Here is a 21,881-nt window from a genome sequence, read left to right as displayed (position 1 = left end):
TTGATGGCACTGAATATAACAGATTTCGCACAGTTATTGGGTAATTTATTTTTTATGCGTGAGTCGAATGTGGCTTTTTATGCACCCAGCGATGTTACTTTCCTTCAGCCCACTTTTACAGTTTTTTTTTACAAAATTCCGCTTCCGACGTGTAAGCCTAATACGCTATGAAATCAGACGCCCCAGGCTCTAACTTTGGTCAGGCATGGGTGCAATGTAATTCGAAATGCAACGAAAAATAACCAACCTAGAAATGGTATTAGGAAACGTTCTCTCGAAATTGCACAAGTTGAGTACACTACCCCATGGGAAGAAGATTTCCGCTTCTATGAGTAATGATTGATTGACTCGCTTTTTTTTGCCACTTTTGGATAATTTGCGAAGATGAGGATGAGTGATGATATGATGAAATAGATGAATGGACACTCACAAACATCCCATGCTCAGGCCAGGATTCGAATGCAAGACCCCTGGCGTCGTAGCGCGATGTGCTAACTACTCCACCGTCTTCCTTGAGTAATTATACAAATGATAACAGAAAGTTCTTTAGAATTTGAAAAGCTAGTGTATCTAAAGCGTGTAGATCATTGTTAATAATTTAGTACATGCTACCTCGTTATCTTCCATAAATGCGGGCTGGCTTATTATTCATAACAGCCAAGTGTTAGCGGCAATCCCCCCTCTGAAGTTTTATCTTGCAACTTCTATCACACGCACCACACTATGACCATAGAATTAGAATAGTATTCTATTCTATGACTCGCTATGGTCTCCATAATCTGAGAGAGAAATGAAAATTGTTTCCAGAGCTCCGGAAGGAGTAACATCGATCCCGAAGGACATCTGTTACCGCTTATCAGTCAATCGGCCCGAATTTTGTCCTGGCAGGGGGAAAAAGTACATTTTCAAAAGATCTCCGAATTCCCTTAACGGGACGGGCTATAAAATCATTAGGGGCATCTGTTTCGACAGGCAACGGCAAGCAGTAGAAAAAAGAGTACAAGTCTTGCTTTGGCGTTCATGGCGCGGGAAATTTGGGAGCAGTGTTTCAAACTGTAAGCAACATTTACAGAATAACAATTTTGCAATATTTGCCATCAAATTAAAATTTCCAGTAAAATACAGAAACATTTGCCGGGGTCACGTGGACGTTTGCGGGGCCAGTGCCCCCGCGGGCTCCACCCTAACGACGTCCCTGCCCATTAATTTCTGCTCCCATTCTTCCACGATCAATGATCCCCAAAGGAAAAAGTAACAATGTGGCAACGCTGTAGACACAGCAACAAGTTGCAACGAATACCGAACCCGGAACCTCACTTGTCCATATGAAATATGGCTACCACAGTAGTTTATTGACAATCATACCAGTGTTAATTCCACATAATTCAGGAATTTGTATACGTGAGCGACAAATTTTAGATGCAGATTCGTGATTAGGAGGCCAAAATTAGTAAGTATCCCAAATTGGATAAATTCCCTGTATTGTTAAATTATACCATATTTTTCATGGTTCGATTTCTTTCTATTTATGGTAACACATACTTTGAAGTTTTAGCGGTTACTTACCGTGTGCTTGCTTGAGAATGGTTGTTTGCTTCCGTATATCCTACATAATTCTTCTCTTGCAACCAGATATGTGTTTACTGTTGTCTTGGTTATGCACTGCTGGTAACATGTAGGTCATGTTAGGCGAGTCAAGTTTTAGGCTGCTCTTAGTGTTATAATAATTTCCCTAAATGTAGATGTTTGGGGCTGGTGTCAAGAACGATGCCCCTTCGATCCTCGTGTCGGCAGTAGTCTAGAATTCCTTGTCAGTGGAAAGCAGGGATATTTGCATAAGGTGCCTTTTATAACTTATTTTCGCTGATAAATAGGACTTTTTAGGGCCCAAGTTCCTTTTGTTTTATTGCGATTTCATCATGCTACGAATGCAATTTTTACATGGTTGGATTTCGATGTGTGCCTGTTAACACATACTGCGGAGTTTTGGCGATTACTTAAGATTTTGGTAAAAATCTGATAGTCCCCGGACACCTATAACTTTTTCGTTTTGTGAATTTTTGACATTCGTACTTACCCATCAGCTTCGCAGAACATTCTTGAGGGTGCATTCACGTTTTTTTGATGAAAGTAATTGCAATTTTTTTTAAAAAAAGTGTTTTTGTAACTGAAGAACGTACGTTTCCACAAATGGTTTGTGGGGCTATGTGTGAATGGTTTGTGGGGCTATGTGTGAATGGTTCGTGGGGCTATGTGTCAATGTTTCGTGGGGCTATGTGTCAATGTTTCGTGTGGCTTTGCGAGAATTGTGTGTGGGGCTACGCATATTTAAATGAAGTCCCTAAATGCATTATACTAAGGTTCTGATTTACTTCTACATTCATTCTCACGCTTCTACAATATTTACTGTTGCTTGTCGTTGGAGAATATCTTGTCCATGAGAAGTTCGTAAGGTAGTTTTCAAGTTGTTTTTTTTTCAACATAAATAACTATTTTTCAAGTCCAAACAGTGTTCATTACTTTAAGGAAGGTTCAAATTTCGTGTGACAATGATTTCCAAATTTTACAATAATTAGTCTTTCTGCTAGGAGAAATCATAAAACAATCTGAACCATTACCGTTTTTATACCTGCAAGGAGTACTAATTACTTTCAGAAAGCTTCAAATTTACTTTCACAATCCTTTCTACTATTCTGCGATACTTTGGTAACAGGTCCATATGTTTAATTATTTATTACCAGTTTCATATATCGGAGACACATTAAAATCGGATATTTTGTGTTTTGCATGGTTTATACTTACCAATTGTGTATTGCGGAACATACGAGGGTCGTTCAAGTTAATCGGGGACTTTTTTTTAAAACAAATAGAAGAACAAATTTCAAAGTGTGGTAACTGGATTTATTTTTCCATATAACCTCCTGCTACAGTTATACACTTATCCCAGCGTTTAACTAACGACTGGAATGCTTCAGCATAGAAAGATTTATCATTACGGCGGAACCATTGTAGGACAGCATTCTTTACTTCATCATTAGTGTTGAAATGTTTTCCTCCAAGGAATTCCTTCAGGGGTCCAAACAGGTGAAAATCACTTGGCACTAAGTCAGGACTATAGGGGGTGTGGTAATATCTCCCAGCCGATTTCCTGGAATGTTTGGAATGTGCGTTGAGCGGTATGCAGTCGTGCATTGTCTTGCAAAAAGAGAACACCCTTTGTGATGAAACCCTGACGTTTCTTCCATAAACTCTTATGCACATCACGCAGAACACTGCAGTAATACTCACTGTTGATAGTATAGTATTGATACTTGCAATTTCACGACAGGTTATGCAACAATTGTCCAGGATCAGCTGCTCCACGCGCTGAATGTTCCCAGGAATGACTGGCGTGGGCTGTGATCCACCACGACCGGGATCGTCAGTAATAAAGATACAGCCATCTTTGAATCGCTTACACCATTCAAATGTCTTACTGCGACAGAGCGTCTTATCACCGTACTGAGCCTGAAGTCTTCTGTAAATTTCAGCAGGTTTTCTGTCCTCGTTCACTAAAAAACTTCATCACAACACGCTGTTCCATGTAGACGTCCACACTGTTGTGCGCCATCTTGAATAACGGTCTATGCAGAAGCGCGGGAAATAAGCGCCGCCTACCAGTAACAGCACACAGTTGCCAGTTCCTACTGCATACAAAACCTCCAGCCTAGGCATCTATTTAAACCTGAAAAAAAAATAAGTCCCCGATTGACATGAACGCCCCTCGTAGTTCAGGGTGCCATTATGCTTTTTACACGAAAAGAAACACAATTTTTCACATAGGGAGTAATTTTTGTTATTCCTTTTTTGTTTCCGTAACACACAATATGGTAGGCACAGCTTGACTATCGTTGTGGGTGTGTAGTGCTTCCAACCTTCTTCACAGAAAAACACCTACTATTGTGTTCGTCACGTGTGCAAATTGTACATGCATGTGTAGCTGATGGATAGCCCCATAAACCATTCACGGAAAGCCCCATAAACCATTTCCGATAAGTTTAGGTTAGGTTAGGCAAGCATAGTTAAAAAAAAGGGTGGGTTGGAAACGCTGACAGGGGGTTATGTCATCAAACGTACGCTGCATCCGGTTCACGTACGGGAAGCAAATGAAAGCAATGGCAATTGTGCGTCGGTGAGATATTTTATTTCTCTTCAAAAATACATGATTTCCTAGTCAAATAGATTCCACAATGAAATAAAATACCTCAACGAACGTTGGAAACCTTAGAGAACCTCATTTCCGTAAGTAGTTTCTTCTGTAGGTAACACTTCCATATAGTGGAAACTGATTTCTTGATTTTTACAGAAGAATCAACTTACGGAAATCACTTTCTGTAACATCGTTGAAGTTCCTCAATGTGTTTTCTTTCACCGTGTAATTTTTTTTGCGTGAAATCTTTTTTTTTTTTCTATAAAATTATCTCTCCGACACGCAATTCCTGTTGCTTCCATTTGCTTCCATACATCAAGGATGGTCCGTGCATTTCATGATGTAACCCCCCTGTCAGTGTTTCCAAACATGTTTTGTTGCAAGATTTTTTATTTATCAAAAATACAAACTATGCTTGCCTAACTGAACCTAACCTTACCGAAAATGGTTTGTTGGGCTAACGTCGATAGTTTGTGGGGCTTGTGAGGCTAACGAGGTATTAGCATAATTTCAAATCCGGCCACGAAATCTTTCTGTGAAGAAGTTTGGAAACACTGCATGCACACTCCAAATCGACAAAACAACGCATGATGAACCAGTACGCTATCACCACATTGTGTGTTACAGAAACGGAAAAAGGAAGAACAGTGAGTAGTACTCGTAAATTTAAAAAATAGACATTAGTTTTGTTAGAAATTCATTATCACACATAAAGAAATGTTCTGCAATGTAGAATTGTACATTAGCAATGTACAAAAGTGCGAAAGAAATGATTTCCACTATATGGAAGTATTACCCTTCTGTAAAAATGAAGAAAACGTTTCGCCCATACGAAACTATTACCAATTATTATTATTTTTTTTTTTTGCAAGTTCTATGGACAAAATAGAAAGTGCTTTAGAATACTAGAAACAATTGAAGAAAAAAGTTCAAAGCTTGGAGAAGCTAATTAGTACAGTTAAGAGCTTCACTGAGTGTTATTTACTGGACAAATTATGATTTGAGAAGTATCTTGTGCAAATGTTCGTGCTTTGTAGTTGGCAGCCATTCTTAGTTTCTGGTTGTCTCAGAAACAGATTTTTATGCGAAGCTCGAAGGAGGTTACGTGCTTGAGACCCAAGTTTTATGTGATCAGGCATTGGAAGCATTTAGGGGCATCATTTTAATACTAAGAGCACTAAACCTGACCCACCTAACCTAACAACAAAAGTATTTAGGAATGTTTTATTAATGCTAAGAGCCCAAATCCTGACCTGTCTAACCTAACAATGAAACCATTTAGCAATGTAATATGTTAAGTGGATGTCAGGAACTGTTCATATCCAAGACAACAGTAAATAAATGATTTTTTTGTTTTGTTTTGTCTTCATTAGAAACAATGAATCATATAGGATAGTATTTCTAGGGAAAGAGCATAAAATGTACATATTTTAGACATTCCAGACAAAATTAAGTTTCCAAATTCTTTGTGGAAATGCATATTTTGGAGAGTGCATAATAAATTACTATCCTATTCAGGACTCCACAACACATCAGTCACTATTGCTCTCTACTGGATTGATACTGAAGTCTGAAAGTTTTGTTCAGTTAGCAGGTTGCATATTTGGTAGTTCATGCATACCTATATTGCCAAGCTATGCCTTTAAATTACTCCTATCCTATTCTGGACTCCACTACTGCCGGCACTGTTTTGTCAACCATGTGGATGTGGCAAGGCAATTCATGCAGAACAGCATTCTCAAGTCACCCAGCATTTGTCAGGAAACAAACATTGTGCTGCAACTTGACATTTGTCAAGGCTAATAGGAGCCCCAATAGCACCATCTAGTTGGCTGCATTTTTTTTACACTCGGTGCAGTGCAGGTGTATCCAGTGTCAGAGTGGTGCAAGGAAGTTACGTTCAACCAACTAGACGGAAAGCGGTGTTAGAGTTCAGAATAGTCAACAAATGCCTGTGTTCTGCTTTAAATTGTCATTTGATTAGTTAGCATGCACCACGTGACCATACACCATACCTACACTGGTCCGGAAGGTGGTGCAGACACCAAATACACTACTTGACTCGAAATCAACGAACTAGAAGCTTCGGTGCAAAGCGAGTCAAAAAGTTCATCCAACTAGACGGGGCTAATATGTTCAAATGAAGGACGTTCTAAGTGTCAGATAAACTAATCCATTCATTCCAAACCGATCACAAAGAAAGTGCAACTGACTGGCAAGTAAGCTGGCAAAATCTGTCCCTATGCGAACGAAATATAGTGAAAGTCCCTATGCATAGGGACATGTCCCTACGGTTGGCATCACTGCTGACAGGTGTCGCATTCGTGCAGTATGAAGCACCCTCTCACAGCTGACAACTCCCCCGATAAGCTGCTGGCACTCTCGCTACAACTGAGGATAAAGTAGCGATGTCTAATCTAAGATTAGATGTCAGAAGTAAGGTGCCAGAAATATTTGTATTTGGGAGGACACCTTTTCCAGCATCCTAGCGACAAGGTACGTGCTTATTTCAATTGTAATTGTAACTGTAATTGTGAAAAGTGGAAACATTACAAAACAAGCGGTTTTTGTTACGGACTTCCTGTAACGCAATTTGCCGAGACCTGTTGCATGAAGGGGCCGCCGACGTTCTGGCGGTAAACAACTGAAATAACCTCTATGTAGAAAGGAAGTAATATTAAGTGTGCTTAAGATATTTAAAGTGAAGATTCTATTTTTTTTCTGTATGATGCTAATATTTCATTGCATACAGACATTTTACTATTTTTATTTTTAGAGTTACGAGTGAGATGATACAGTGCCAAAGATTATTTGCAAAACAACTCAGGTTTTATAAAAATTGAAGATTTGTATTAGAAGGAAATACCACCTATCTCTGTCACTATTTTATTTCATTGGAGCAGAAATTTCCTATAATCCTATAATTTCCTATAATAATATAAAGTTAGTGCACTGTATGGAGTTACACATGCCTGTTAACTATGGATTTATAAAATAAGTGATTTTGGTGCTTTTACAAGAGAATGTGCAAAATCGAGATGTTATATTCTAGTAATGCCGGGGGGGGGGGGGGGGGCAAGGTGCCAAAACTAGGGGGGCAAAGACAGTTTATTTCCCTTTGTAGATAAGATTTAGCATAGTGTGGGGGCATAAGTGGCGAAAACTGGGGGGCAACTGCCCCCCCCTCACCACCACTGAGTAATGCTATAGACTTTTTCAGAAAAATTACAAATATTATTTATCAAACAGATATTTCTATAAATATTCTAAAAAATTAATCCCATTAAATCTAGCATTTCTATTCTTATGAACAAAAATAAGAGGTTGAGTCACCTTGGTTGAGTTGCCATGGAGATGTTCTAGGCCTGAGTTTACTACATATGATGGCCTATGGTCATGCAGGGAGAAAAACACTGCTGAAGACTGATTAGCAATGTTGAAAGAATTCCTGGTTGCTCTGTCACTGATGATAGAAGCTGCTTCTTACCAGTAACGTGGATTGGCTGTCAGCCGCATGACCATCCACTGCGTACAGTGCATCATCATCATCCTTCGTCGTTTGCTGCCTCTGGCTGGGTCGGCATAGAAGTCATGCCTTTCCATTTTTTCCTGGTCTTCCACCACTCCTTTCTTTCCACGGTGTTCCTCTTCTCCTAACACTCTCCACTATCTGCTCTTTCCGACGACATCTTGGTCTCCCCCTTGGCCTATTCCCACTTCTTTTGCATGGTAAGCTCTTGCTGGTAGTCTTTGTGCTTCCATCCTCTTCGTGTGTCCAAACCATCTCATCTGTGACTGATCTATCCTGTCCTGAAGCTTCACCACCCCCCACGGGTGTCTGTTCTCCTCATTCCTTGTTCTATCCCATTTAGTCCTCCCCAATATACTCCTTCAAAATTTCATCTCCACTGCCTGCATCTTTCTTTTGTCTCTGTCTGTCATTGTTCAAGTCTCTGCTCCATACGTAATTATTGGCACATAGTATGTGTTATATATTACCTTCTTGCATTTCATAGGTACATCCCTGTTCCGTATTAATCTTCGAACGCTTTGATAGAGTCTACCACCCATTTGTCCTCTTCTGTTTACCTCCTCATCTATTCTTCCACTTCTCTCAATTACCCAGATATTTGACACTCTCCACTACCCTCAACTCTTCTGTGTCCACCTTTATTCTCGGTACATTTCTGGCGCTGTTTCTTGTTATTAGCATCTTGCTCTTTTGTGCACTAAATTTCATTCCTGCTCTTCTGATTTCCTCATTCCAACTATCAAGCTGTCTCTGTTCTTCTTCCTTGTTCATTACAGTGCATATGGTTCATTATTCATAATTAGGGCCTTTATAGTTACGCACTTAAAAACCTAAAATATGCACTCAAAATGTGCAAAATATGCACATAAATATGCACTTTAGAAAAGCAACGTATCTTTATTAAATATTTTCTTTCGAATACCACAAAAATCCTATATGTAAACAGATATTTTTTTCTTTTTTCAGCTCTTACAATTTAACATGTAATATATGTAAAAGTTGCAGTTCTGAATTCTTCCAAACACTCTTGTTTACTGCACACTTCTGTTTTATAAATGAAAGAAAAATTACATTTTTTACACACTTGATTACGACACAATATCTCAAATTTTCCAGCTTGAAACACTTTCTGTTTTTGGGAAGAATAATTTTATACTCGCAAGAAACCTCAGTCCACTTCACAAGATACAACTGGACAATATTTTAAGGCAACAGAATCTGTCACATCAGGTTCAAGATTATTTAGACTGTTGATTGCATTGTTGTCATTTCTGTCTCAATGAGAGTAGTTGTTGTTATGTTCCCGCAAGGATGATGAAAGAATTATTATTCCCTTGTGTTGTAAAAGAAAGAAGAGATTACCCAGCAGTGACAGAAGGAAATAGAATGCTCTTTTATTCAGATGACAATATACACAACACATCTAGCGGCTGTTGGATCTAAAATATGCAAGAAGTTTACACATATATGATTCATACATGCAATAGTACGTGCAATATGCATTCATAAAAAAAAAATGTTTAAAGTGTTTAAAATATGCAGTCGAAACACTGTTGCAGTCTTTTTGTGAAACCGAGAATTGCGTGCTGATGATGCTCTCCTGGGATATTCAGAATCACATCTCTTATTTTTTTCTTTTAGGTCATCCAGATTAGCTGGTTTCTGTGAATACACCTCGGTCTTTACATGTCCCCACAACCAATAATCGCAAGATGTTAAGTCTGGTGATCTTGCAGACCAAGGTGTGGGCCCTCTTCGGCCAATCCATCTACCTGGAAATTGTTCGTAAAGAAACTGCATTCTCATCTCACAGTCTTCGTCTTTCAGATCGTGTACAAATTTTAACGGGCCTTCACCTTCTTGCGTATGATCTTGTGTAATGTTGACTTCGGTATTCCCAGTTCCAGCGATCTTCGTTTCAGCGATTTCAATGCACGCTGTTCTGCACTGACTGAATCACATCGTTACTCGAACCTGGCCTTTCACTGCGTGGCAAATCTGACACACTTCCCGTTGCCTTGAACTTTTCATATCATCTCTTGATTGATACTTGAATTTGCTGGGGGTGGTTTCCCATATGTTGTCTGGAACTTTCTCTGCACTGAAACACAAGATGTTAACTCTGCAAACCACATAACACACTGTGCCTTTTCCTGGATGGACGCCATCTTAAGTCACATGATCACGTGATTACCAGTGCAAGCGTCACTGAGCAGTGTGGGCAGAACAAAACTTTAAACTTCCACCCTTCTCACCCAAAAAATGTGTATTGTTAAACCCAACAGCTAAAAAGTTATAGAGTTTTAGTTTTTTGCAGGACTTTATGGACTCCCTGTATATGTTGAGCTGCCTAGTATTATTTTGTTTGGATCGTATTTTTCTTCCTTTCTGGTGTTCTTACATTTCTCTTCCAATTATTCCCATGTGGAAAAAACAGTTATTCTGCCAGTTTCTATTCTAAATGTTGTCGTCCTCCAGCAGATTTTTCCTTTTCATTGCGTAGGATCATCCTCATGTCAGTGATTAGCCTGAAGTGGCAAAACAAATCAAATCAAATAAACATTTGCAGCGTTATCTTAAGCTGTCTTTAGACGAAAGCATAGTGCTAGCATAAATGCTACGTAAATGCTTCTAAAAATCTTATAACAGATATTACTTTACACGAAAGCATTTTATGTGAACATTTCGGTTAGCTGTTTCAATTACAATGTACAATACATACAGCATGAAAGGCACGTCGAGTTACACCGTCAATGCTGTGTGCATGGTGTTTACAATTGAAAAAGCTAAAATATTCTTCCATACATGTACAGTAAATGTTGTAAAGTATTTATTTAATCAGCTCCATTCTTCTCTACCTAAAATCATTTAATACGAACAAACAAAAATACGTTAAAAGTATTAAATTTCATCTACTTACGTAAGTGAGTATACCGGGTGGTCCATTTATAATGATAGTATGGAATATCGCATGCAGAATGCATCCAATCGAAAAATTGCACAGAATAAAAGTTTGATACTAATGAGGGGGTAAGTCAGTGCTGCAAAAATTTCATCTCCACCACCAACCCCTTAGGGGGGAGGGTGAATTTGAAATTTCAAATGAAACAGCCCCATTCGTTTTACATATTTGGATTCCGTGTTGAAAAAGAAGAATTTTTTGTTTGAAAAATTTTGTAAAAAAATTGCAAACTTCGAACATTTAACAGTTGGGCTGAAAAGTTTGTAGGCTAACATAGTAAAAAATATTTTTTTGACAAAATTCGATTTTATTATTCAATATAGTTGCCTTCGAGGGTGATACAACGATTATAGCGGTCATACAATTTTTCGATGCCATTTTTATAGTACGATTTCTCTTTAGCCTCAAAATAGGCCTCAGTTTCGGCGATTACCTCTTCATCAGTGCTAAATTTCTTTCCAGCGAGCATTCTTTTAAGGTCTGCAAACAGGAAAAAGTCACTGGGGGCCAGATCTGGAGAATATGGTGGATGGGGAAGCAATTCGTAGTCTAATTCATATAATTTTGCCATCGTTTTCATTGATTTGTGACACGGTGCATTGTCTTGATGAAACAGCACTTTTTTCTTCTTCAAATGGGGCCGTTTTTTCGTGATTTCATCCTTTAAATGCTCCAACAACGCTATGTAATAATCGCTGTTGATGGTCTGGCCTTTTTTGAGGTAATCGATGAATATAATACCATGCGCATCCCAGAATACTGATGCCATAACCTTGCCAGCCGACTGTTGCGTCTTTCCACGCTTTGGATTTGGTTCATCACGTGCAGTCCACTCGGCTGACTGTCGATTGGACTCTGGAGTGTAGTTATGGAGCCATGTTTCATCCATTGTAATATATCGACGGAAAAATTCGTGTTTATTACGGTTGAATATCGCTAAACATTGCTCCGAATCATCAAAACGTTGTTGCTTTTGATCGATTGTGAGCACGCGCGGCACCCATTTTGCACACAGCTTTCGCATGTTCAAATATTCATGCACAATATGTCCAACACGTTCCTTTGATATTTTTAAAGTCTCAGCTATCTCGATCAACTTCACTTTACGATCATTTAAAATTATTTTGTGGACTTTTTTGATGTTTTCGTCGGTAACAGCCTCTTTGGGGCGTCCACTGCGTGCATCGTCTTCGATGCTCATTTCGCCTCGTTTATATTTAGCAAACCACTTCTCAACGGTTGATTTTCCTGGTGCAGAGTCCGAATAATGTTTATCAAGCCAAGCCTTGGCTTCAACAGTATTTTTTTTCGCCAAAAAGCAATGCTTTATTAACACACGGAATTCTTTTTTATCCATTTTTTCACAATAACAAAAGCTGCTTCACTCACAATGCTATATCTCACGAACTAATTATCCGGCAGCTGTGAAATTTATACACGTATCTTTTGAAGGTTAGTACTAAGTAAAAATCACATGGATTTAATTCTAGTAACGCCATCTATGAGTCAGCCTACGAACTTTTCAGCCCAACTGTTATAAACATTTGGTAGTTTCAGATTCATTTTGTTCCCTTTATGCAATAACAGTTTTGGTTTCCGTTGAGAACATTGCATAAACGAATTTTATTCAAAAAATGTGTGCAAAGAATTCGGCAAACGATAATATTTTGCAATTTATGTTTTTGTGTAACAATAAATAATAGTAATTTGTTCCAACTCTTTGGTTTCAAGGAACAATTTCATATGAACAACACTACTCACTACTCCATTCAGGCTCGAGCCATGTTGGACACAAAGTTTCCTGGTTGATGGATAGGACTTGGAGGACCCGTTTCTTGGCCAGCCCGTTCACCCGATCTCACGTTGCCTGATTTCTGCCTTTGGGGACTACTTAAAGAAAAGTGTTACCACGAAGTTCCAACAATGCCAGAAAACATACGGTACGAATGATGCTTGTGCCTCTATCACTCCTGACATTTTGGGACGAACAGTGTGGAGCTTCAGACACCGTGTGTTTTGAAATGCATTGAAGAGAACGGTCATCATTTTGAACATTTGTTCCTTTAAACATTTATTTGTGTACCTCAAATGATAACTAATTTGTAGTAACATACATAATTTTGTTGTTCATATGAAGTTGATTATTAAGCTAGACACGGTGTTTGAAGAATATCATCAATAAGTATTTACAGAATCCCATGTATTCCTTATGGGGAATCAACTTCAACGTCAAGTTACGGCTAATCAAATGGGACTTTTCATACTATTGTGACATAGTTCAACATGCCCTTTTTCCGTCCATGTACTTTTCTACGTCATTGGATGTTTGATATTCCCGAGAGAACGAATAAAATAATGGTCCCATAAGCGTAATGCATTTCTCCTTGCCATCCTGGCAGTGTTGCTAAACCTGATGTGCATAAAAGAGCTAAATTTCACCTTAAATAAGAGATAAAGATGACTTTCAAGTTTCTAGATTAACAAAGGCTGCATAAAGTGCCTCCTAGGGTAATTTTAGGTGTCAGAGGGGTGGGGACACTGCTATTACCATTAGCTATAAAGTGATGGCAATTTATTCTTAATTTTCACCGCCTAGATCTGGCTTCATCACCCATCTCAATAATCCACTAATGCTCATATGAAATCGAAAATAAAGGATTCCCGGATAACAATATTGTCATCTTCACCTCAGCCACGGCACTATATAAAAGTAGCTGGGGAGGTAAGGAGGGGTGGGTGATGCAGCCAATATAACAATATCACGTCACGTGCAAATAGTACACTCATGGCAAAAGTTGGTATTTGTGGGCCGGATCCAGTGGAGGTATATTAGTGGGGCAGGGGGCGGGTGCCACAGTTCACAGCCAAAAGAGTGCACGAAAGAGCCAGATCTGGCTCCAAAAGGGCGAAGCTGGCAACAGTGATCGGGAGCTGCCGAAGCGAGATGGACCTAGGGGAAATTGTCCCTCTCCTCCTTAAAACTCACGAAAAAACATGTTAAAATCCCCAACACCATTCAAGCTTACCGTGTTGGTGATCGCTTTTTGGTCATGGCATAAATGTTAAGAAAAATGATTTCGTCTAAAGCGGGCCTTAGTTGGATACATGGCTTTCTTAGTCTGTATTTCAGAAAAAGAAAAAATAATCTGGTTGCTGAGAAAAAGGGCCTGGTGCCTGCTGTCTGCCCCTGATTTCTAGCAAGCATGATTTGCCAAATTCCAAATGGGAATTGATAGGTGGTTCTGCTTGGACAAGCCGTTTAACCATGTTTCAGCATGGTCCATGGAAGTCTCAACAATACTGTTCTATGGTAGCGTCAACCTTTTGAAACCTAGGATAATGTGTGTACTACAGGTTTCCCGTAACTTAGCCTAGCGACACTAGCACCACTGCTCCCATTCCAGGGTTTTAAATGTTGTGGGGGATCTATATCAGAAGGCACATAGCTTTTATATACCTTAACATCTGCGCCCCTGCTTCACCTCGATTATCACATCTACAATAGCATTTAGCTCTTCTAGTGTACCAGCAATATTGAATTTATGTCTCTAGTAAATTTGATATAGAGAATTAACATCTGCCACTAAAGAGATGTCTGCAACTTATTGGTAAATTCTAATGTGAGAATAAAATGTTTGTTTTGTACTACAGTGGAACCCCGATTTTACGTTCCCGGATTTCACATTTTCCTGCATTATACATTCAATTTTTATGGTCCCAGCATAGTAAAATGTTAAGAAATTTTCCTGGATTTTACATTTTCCCATATTTTAAGTTTTTCAGCTAGGTTCCCTGAAAAATGTAAAATCGGTGTTTCACTGTATTTGTTATTACTAATTGTCAGTTTGTATAAATGTAACGTTCAGTAATTAATTGTTACAAATTATTCTAACTGGCATTAGATTTAATTGTGTATGTATTTTGAAGAACAAAATCCATGGTACTATTAACCTTTACCCTCCCAGAGTAAGGTTGTACAGCCCCGATGATACCATATGATATCATGTTGCTGATTACGAAATGAATGTGCTTTTTGGACCTTGATACTCTTGTGTTTGGGTGGAAACTCTGACACAGGTCTGGAGCAAGCCAGGGAAATTCACATTGATGACCAACCTCCTCCCCTCTGCAACATATCCATGTCACATTTCCGAAAGGAGTTTCACATTTTGGCTCATTATTCAACTTGTATGGCACCCAGGAACATGAAACATGTTTCATTCTCTTTGGAAACGTCCATTCTTTGAAGAGAATACTAAGGTTTGCACCTTCTCCCCAAAATAGCGGGAGAAGAGGGGCCAACTCCAGATTTTTGTTTTTTTTCCATTGAAATTCGGGGGTCATGCACCCAAACCCCTCTTCTTCGGTTCGACATTCTGAATTGTTCATGGTTGCATGCTCTGATGTTTTACCTGCAAAACAAAACTTATCCGAAGTAGATTGCTCCCATAGTGCCAGAGTTATAACAATTTTCCTCCAAAAATGCATATTACTTATTTTTCTTTAAAAAAATGAAATCACATTTTGGCTTATTATTCAACTTGTATGGCACCTGAAAACATGAAACATGCTTCATTCTCTTGAGAAATGTCCATTGTTTGAAAGGAATACTAAAGTTTGTGCCATCTCCCCAAAATAGCAGGGAAATAAGGGGCAAACTCCAGATTATATATTTTTCCATTGGAATTCGGGGGTCGTCCCCCAAGCTTCCCCTTCTTCAGTCCGGCATTCTGAATTGTACATGGTTGCATGCTCTGATGTTTTAGCTGCAAAACAAAACTTATCCGAAATAGATTGCTCCCTTAGTGTCTGAGTTATAGCAATTTTCCTCCAAAAATGCAAATTACCTATTTTTCGTAAAAAGATAATAATCACATTTTGGCTTATTATTCAACTTGTATGGCAGTCAAGAACATGAAACATGTTGTATTCTCTTGAGAAATGTCCATTCTTTGAAAGGAATTCTAAAGTTCGCTCCTTCTCCCCAAAATAGCAGGAGAAGAGGGGGCAAACTCCAGATTTTTGTTTTTTCCATTGAAATTCGGGAATCGTGCCCCCCCCCCCCCCCAGCTCCCCTTCCTCGGTCCGGCATTCTGAATTGTACACGGTTGCATGCACTGATGTTTTAGCTGCAAAACAAAACTTATCCGAAGGAGATTGCTCTCATAGTGCCAGAGTTATAATAATTTTCCCCCAGAGAGTGTTCGAATTTAACATTCCCGCCGAGAAGGCCGGCTGAGAACGGGGTTATTTTCGTAAACCTGCTGGGGAGTCTAAAGGTTAATTTATATACATGTAGCAGTTAAAATATTCCCGGTGGAAGCTCATAGTGGTTCGGATCCAACTTTAAACTGTAGGTCCAATCCCGATTAGCCTCACTGTATATAAAGTGGACTTAAAACACCAAGTCAACCAACTAACCAGTTAAAATATTTTTCTTTCTGTTCCAGGAACAAATGGAGTCCTCAAATAATCCAGAAGAAATGTCTTCAGTGCCCCAACCACATGTTGACAAGGCTGCCACAAATAAAGTAGAAATGCCCAATGAAGGTGAGAGTAGGATGATCGAAGATAAGTTGGTTGGGATGTTGGAATTGCTGACCGAGAAATTGGAGGAAGATTCTCGTGCAATGTTGCAAGTAAAGACTGAACCCATTGATTCTGATTCTATTGAAGATTTGCTTCAGGGTATAGAATCAAGAAACAAAGGTTGTGTTTCCAATTTGCCCAAGTGTGCCAAAGTGGAGTGTGAAAAATTGAACAGGAAATCGGTGGATGCATCTGTGGAACAACAATCATTGAAGAGTGAGGGTGGAACTATTTCGAATGGTAGTCTTGCTGCAGTGATTACCGACCATATATTAACTGCGATGAGTGATGATATTGATACTCTGATCAGTTCAGCAGAGATGGATGCCTCAGCAATTGTGAAACAAGAAAATGCAGGAAACAAAGGGTTAGTATTAATTTATATTTTTTTTCCTCAATAGTTGCTTTAGTTATCTGGATACACATTATTATAACTTGCTGAAATGTTAATGTGAAAATTGTGGTACAACCAGGGATTGAACATGGGTCTTTTACATTTGGTATGAGTACTTTACTGCTGTGCTACGAACCCAGCTTCTCGGCTTCCTGCAATTTCCACAACTTCTCCATGTCAATTTATAATTCAGTAATCATTTACCTAGTTCAGTGTCTTAGTTTCACAATGACTGAGAGATGGCATTAGTGTTTTCATGCTTGAAGACATCCAATAGCAGCAAGAAGGTGTAGTAGGCCTGGAATGAACATAAATACTTACTCATACAGGGCTTCGCTGACCTGGAAAATGTGAAAAAGTCAGAGAAATTGAACAACTCGTAATTAAAAAATTATAGGAATATGAAATCATTTTTTTCCTACTAGAATTAGGGACCCACCATATTTCACATTTTTTCTGTAATTGAACTTTTCATTGGGTTAATTGATTAAACAGGGTGTTTACCAGTCAAGAATGTTAAGAAATTGACCTGTAGGTCAAGAAAGTCGAGAAATTATGCTTGTGGTCAAAAATTTTTGCTATTACTTTTACAGTATAGTGAATTTACATGGTTACATGTACTGAGATTTGATAAAATTGAATATTTGGAAATCTAAAATTGTATTGTGTTGTGGTTAAGATTTGTTGACTTTGTTTCTTAAGAATTGCATTCTTGTATGTGTGAAGTTTTCTAAAATTTTAAATAAAGTAATGTGGCCATTCCCCATCCAGGACGAATGCTGAAGCATTAATTTTTACATGCATTAATAGTAAATCTCTTGTTAAGTACAGCTTCAATTTTTATCTTAACCGCCCTTGTGGAAGGGGTTTATATTGAATAAAAATATCTATTTTCTTAATTTCCAACTATACCTAAGTAGGGGGCAGTTAAATAAATGTTAAGAAAAAGGAAGAAAACAGGTCAAGAAAAGTCAAGAATTTTGGATTTGTTATTTTGGTAGATACCCTGTTGATTTATTTATTTTATTTTCCAAGAATGTGAAATATACTTCAGTACAATGCCTTACTATATTTCAGTAAGAATTGCCTGGAAATTTATAACAAATATTTAGAAAACCTTTGAAAGCAACATGAAAAAGTTAAGACCTCATGTGGGATTTATCATCCCTACCTTCTTTCTACCTCCCTCCATATAGAACAGTTCCAGTTTATACGTTCTGCTGACCTACTGTGCAGTATGTTTGCCTTCACCAGTGATCAAAGTCGGAACTTTATTACAAGGTGATAGTATTACCATTGTACCCAGGGGTACAAACATACAGGGTGCCCAGTCCACCATGGTGACTGGCACATTAACAATTTAATACTTCATTATACCAGATGACGAAAGTATCTCCTTATAATTAAAGCTTATAACTAACAAGAAATAAGTTTCAAACTGCAATTGGCATCCAATAAATGTTTATAAAGACACAAAACTAACTACGTTGAAAAGTCCTTTCTGCAACGAACTAGCAAAGATTACATCATAGCCACACTTTAAGGTTCCACTGGACCTTTGGCAGCCGAGTGGGCGATTTTTTTCAATTTTTTCTCTCCATTCGAAACACCTTGGTACTCTCCATTCAAAACACCTCTTGAATATTTCAAAATATGAAAAATTATATACGCTAAGAATTCCTTCTAGAGCATAGACGTGAATTTTCATGTAGTTTTCTTTCACTGTTATCTAGATATTATCAAAAGTTTAATAGACTTATGTAATCGCGAAACTTTTGATAATATCTAGACAACAGTGAAGGCAAACTACATGAAATTTGACGTCAATGCTCCAGAAGGAATTCTAAATGTATGTAATTTTTTAAAATTTGGAATATCATAGCAGTTTTTCGAATGGAGAGGAAATTATTTAAAAATTCGCCCATTCGGCTGCTAAAGGTCCAGTCGAGTCTTACGGGTTCCCAACCATCTGAGGACGACACTTATTGTGTAACATCAGGTAGTTTTCCATAGAATGGACCTTTTACTCTAGAATTATAAGGGTACCAAACCTACTTTCGCAATTTTAATTTTCAGATTTTGGCCAGGTTTTGCATTCACTTGGGCCACTGTGAGACTCAAAATAATAGTGGTAACATGCATCATAATTTGGCAGAGGCAATGGAGGGACATTCGTCCCAGTAAAAGTTTCAGGTTAATTAAAATTTACATGTTAAGGGTATTTATTTTTTAACCTACTGGAAGTTGAGATTCATGTTCAGGCCCTCCGGATCTACAAACTTTGGACACTTCTGCAAAATATCTCTAACGGCCCCCTCTATATAAAACACATGTACTTGTTATTATTATGTTTCTTCAGTATGTGTGTGCACCTCCGGAAAGATTTGATTTGTTTTTGTTATTTAGCATCGCTTTTCTCCCACTTTTGGCTAATTGCGACAATGAAGATGAGTGATCATAGGATGAAATTCATGAACGAATACTCACACTTATGCACAAGTGGAGATTTGATCCCAGTACTCTTGGTGTCGTAGCACATTGTGCTAACCACTCTGACACGGAGGTCTGAAGAATTGGTAGCATTGTATTGAACTTCTTAAAGATACTTTGCAAAATCATGTCCAGATGAAAATTTTTGATAAGTCACTTTTGAGAGCTGCTTGAAGGGACAACAATTCAGGGAATGATGGACCAATACCTGTCTCTGTTCTGTCCTTTGAATAACTTGTAAAATATTTGGATTTAAACAAGGTTGTACCTGCTCATAAAAACAGACATATTTTATTGTTAATTCTTGCTGTGGTAAATTTTCTCATTTTACCAAAGAAATACTTGCATTCTTTACATAGAAATAGTGTTACGTGTAGCATTTATACGAATGTCCAGTGAGTTGATAATGAGTGTAATTATGGGGTATGTTATACTACTGTTCATATGCATAGTAATTCTGTGATATTATTCCACTCAATAATGGCTTATGAGAAGAAAACAATGTAATGGGACTTATAGTAAGACCCGTTTTGCCACTTAACTCATATGTACCTACAGTACAATCGAAATTAATGGTCCCACACCACAGAGCTAGGGAAGAAAAACTTGTGGTTAGAAAGAAGGTAATATTTAGTTTGTAGTATGGAGCATTTAACAGAAGTTATTAACTGAAAATTACTGCATGTTCAGGGTGGCTACTCACTGGGAATTCCTTGAATTTCAAGAATTATGCATGAATTATTGGCTCCGGGAATTCTGCGTGAATTTTTTTCCGTAGACTTGAAAAATTGTAATTTTTATTAATCCAAATCCCATTGAATTTATACATGTTTAACCCTAGAACACTACCGTACGTAAAATTTACGTATGCTTGGCACTCAATTCCTTCCCCTACCTCCCACATCGCACCCACCTACCCCTCCACCTATGGTATTCCTCGGGCACTCAATTCCTTCCCCTACCTCCCACATCGCACCCACCTACCCCTCCACCTATGGTATTCCTCGGGCATTCTGTCAGGTGCGTGGCAGCACTGTGGTATGGAAGCAGTGAACGTCTTTAGTTTGTGCGTTATGTGAGAGACTGTACATCAATAATACGTAGCAATAGTAACAAAGGGAAAATCTTGCACGTAATTTTGACGTGCATGTAGTAATAACGCCATTTGTATTCACGTAAGATTTGCGTGAATTTTTGTATATCATCTCATTTTTCTATAATATGATCAACATCACAGCGATCAATGGATACATTATTCACACTCACAACTTCTACAACAATCAGGGCAACTCATAAAAGAGACCATTCTCACGAATTCAGTTCATGCTTCACCTCCATGAGATCTTGACCAAGATCTGGCAGGAGCAAAGGCTAATAAATCCGGGACTGGCACAGGAGTTAAGGAAGTCAATTTTGAAGGTACTGGGGAAGGAAGAGACAAGTACAGTAGTAGCCACGTCACAAGGGAACAGAAAGTATTGCAGTTTCTGCAACTACAAGAAAAGGAGGATGACAACTACATACTGCCCCTGTGCGAAGCCAATTTGTGGAGCACTACCGTACGTAAAATTTACGTATGCTTTGCGCTCAAATCCCTCCCCTACCTCCCACCTCACACCCACTCACCCCTCTGCCTAGCAGTGCCTCAAGTTGTCTGTCAGACATACGGCAGCACTGTGTAAGGAGGGTGCAAGCGCTGATCGTCTTGATTTTGTTTGTTATGTTGTGCACTGTACGTCAATTTTATGTAGCTGTGGAAAACGAGAAGTATCTTCCACTTAATTTTGACATTTGTAAATTCGATTTGGATACTTAGATTTTGAAAACAAAAGTTTAGAAACATGCACTATTTTCTTGTAAGACTTTAAAATTACATTTGTTCCTTATTTACAGCGTTATGAATATTATTATTGTTTGCTTTTCATTGCTCGAAATTTTTGCCTTCATTCTTAATGTACGAACGGGCTTGTCAAGAAAGACCTTCTCTTAAAATATTCTATGTTTAATAAAACCATGCTTATACATTATAAAATGAAGAATAAAATTCCAATATAAGGACAAATAAACAAAATAATGTTCACAATGAATAGAAATTTGTTTTCATGATGTAGAGGTTGTTTTAAAAATAGATTTCTTCATGTACGTAAAATTTACGTAGCTGTAGTTATACTGTAATATTGGAACACGGTAGTGTTCTAGGGTTAAAATTCCCTGAGGCAAGTATTGCAAGTTTTGCATTTTTATTTATCGATGAAGGAGGAAAAGCTGCATGGAAAATAAAACAGAATTATCATACACTTTGTTAGTGTCCTTTTCAGAATAATCTGTGTAACACATGAAAGATTATTTATTGTTACAAATAACAATTTTTCATAGATTAGTATATCCCGCAACATTTGTGACTTGTATTTGGAAATGTGTTACGAGTCTTGAATATATGAAATGGCAAATTTAAACTCCGCATCTTAAACTAAGTATTTAAAATATATATAATATATTGTTAATATATTTCTGCGTTTGTGTGTGTGGTGAGAGGTGGTAATACATAAGGTTGAAATAGAGAAAATACCTTCTTGTACCCTTGAATTTTTGGAAAGTTCACCTTGAAAACCAGGAATTATACTTGAATTTTATCATGGTCCTAGAGTGGCCACTTTGATGTTATCCATCTTAACATGAGTAACAAATTCTTTCAAAACATGTAGGTGGTATTTTCTTCTCTGCT

At 38.1% G+C, this 21,881-nt stretch overlaps 2 protein-coding genes across 2 annotated transcripts in view; one reads left to right on the top strand and one right to left on the bottom strand.

The window, feature by feature from the left end:
- LOC145988856 (uncharacterized) overlaps positions 1 to 1,591 on the bottom strand; it is an 81,127-nt gene extending 79,536 nt beyond the window's left edge. Inside the window, exon 1 of the mRNA XM_083124100.1 lies at positions 1,567 to 1,591. The gene's annotated coding sequence lies outside the window, so the exon portion shown is untranslated. The remainder of the gene's footprint in view (positions 1 to 1,566) is intronic.
- A 155-nt stretch (positions 1,592 to 1,746) lies between these two features.
- LOC145988861 (uncharacterized) overlaps positions 1,747 to 21,881 on the top strand; it is a 39,325-nt gene continuing 19,190 nt past the window's right edge. The window contains exons 1-2 of the mRNA XM_083124108.1: positions 1,747 to 1,840; positions 16,134 to 16,639. Of these exons, the coding sequence (XP_082980234.1) occupies positions 16,140 to 16,639 (500 nt within the window). The 5' untranslated portion in view covers positions 1,747 to 1,840; positions 16,134 to 16,139. The remainder of the gene's footprint in view (positions 1,841 to 16,133; positions 16,640 to 21,881) is intronic.

This window comes from Lepisma saccharinum, chromosome 6 (assembly GCF_977018435.1).
Source record: "Lepisma saccharinum chromosome 6, izLepSacc3.1, whole genome shotgun sequence".
NCBI classification, from domain to species: domain Eukaryota; kingdom Metazoa; phylum Arthropoda; class Insecta; order Zygentoma; family Lepismatidae; genus Lepisma; species Lepisma saccharinum.
Note: the sequence above shows the minus strand (reverse complement) of the source record. Positions and strands in the feature narration are given on the sequence as shown.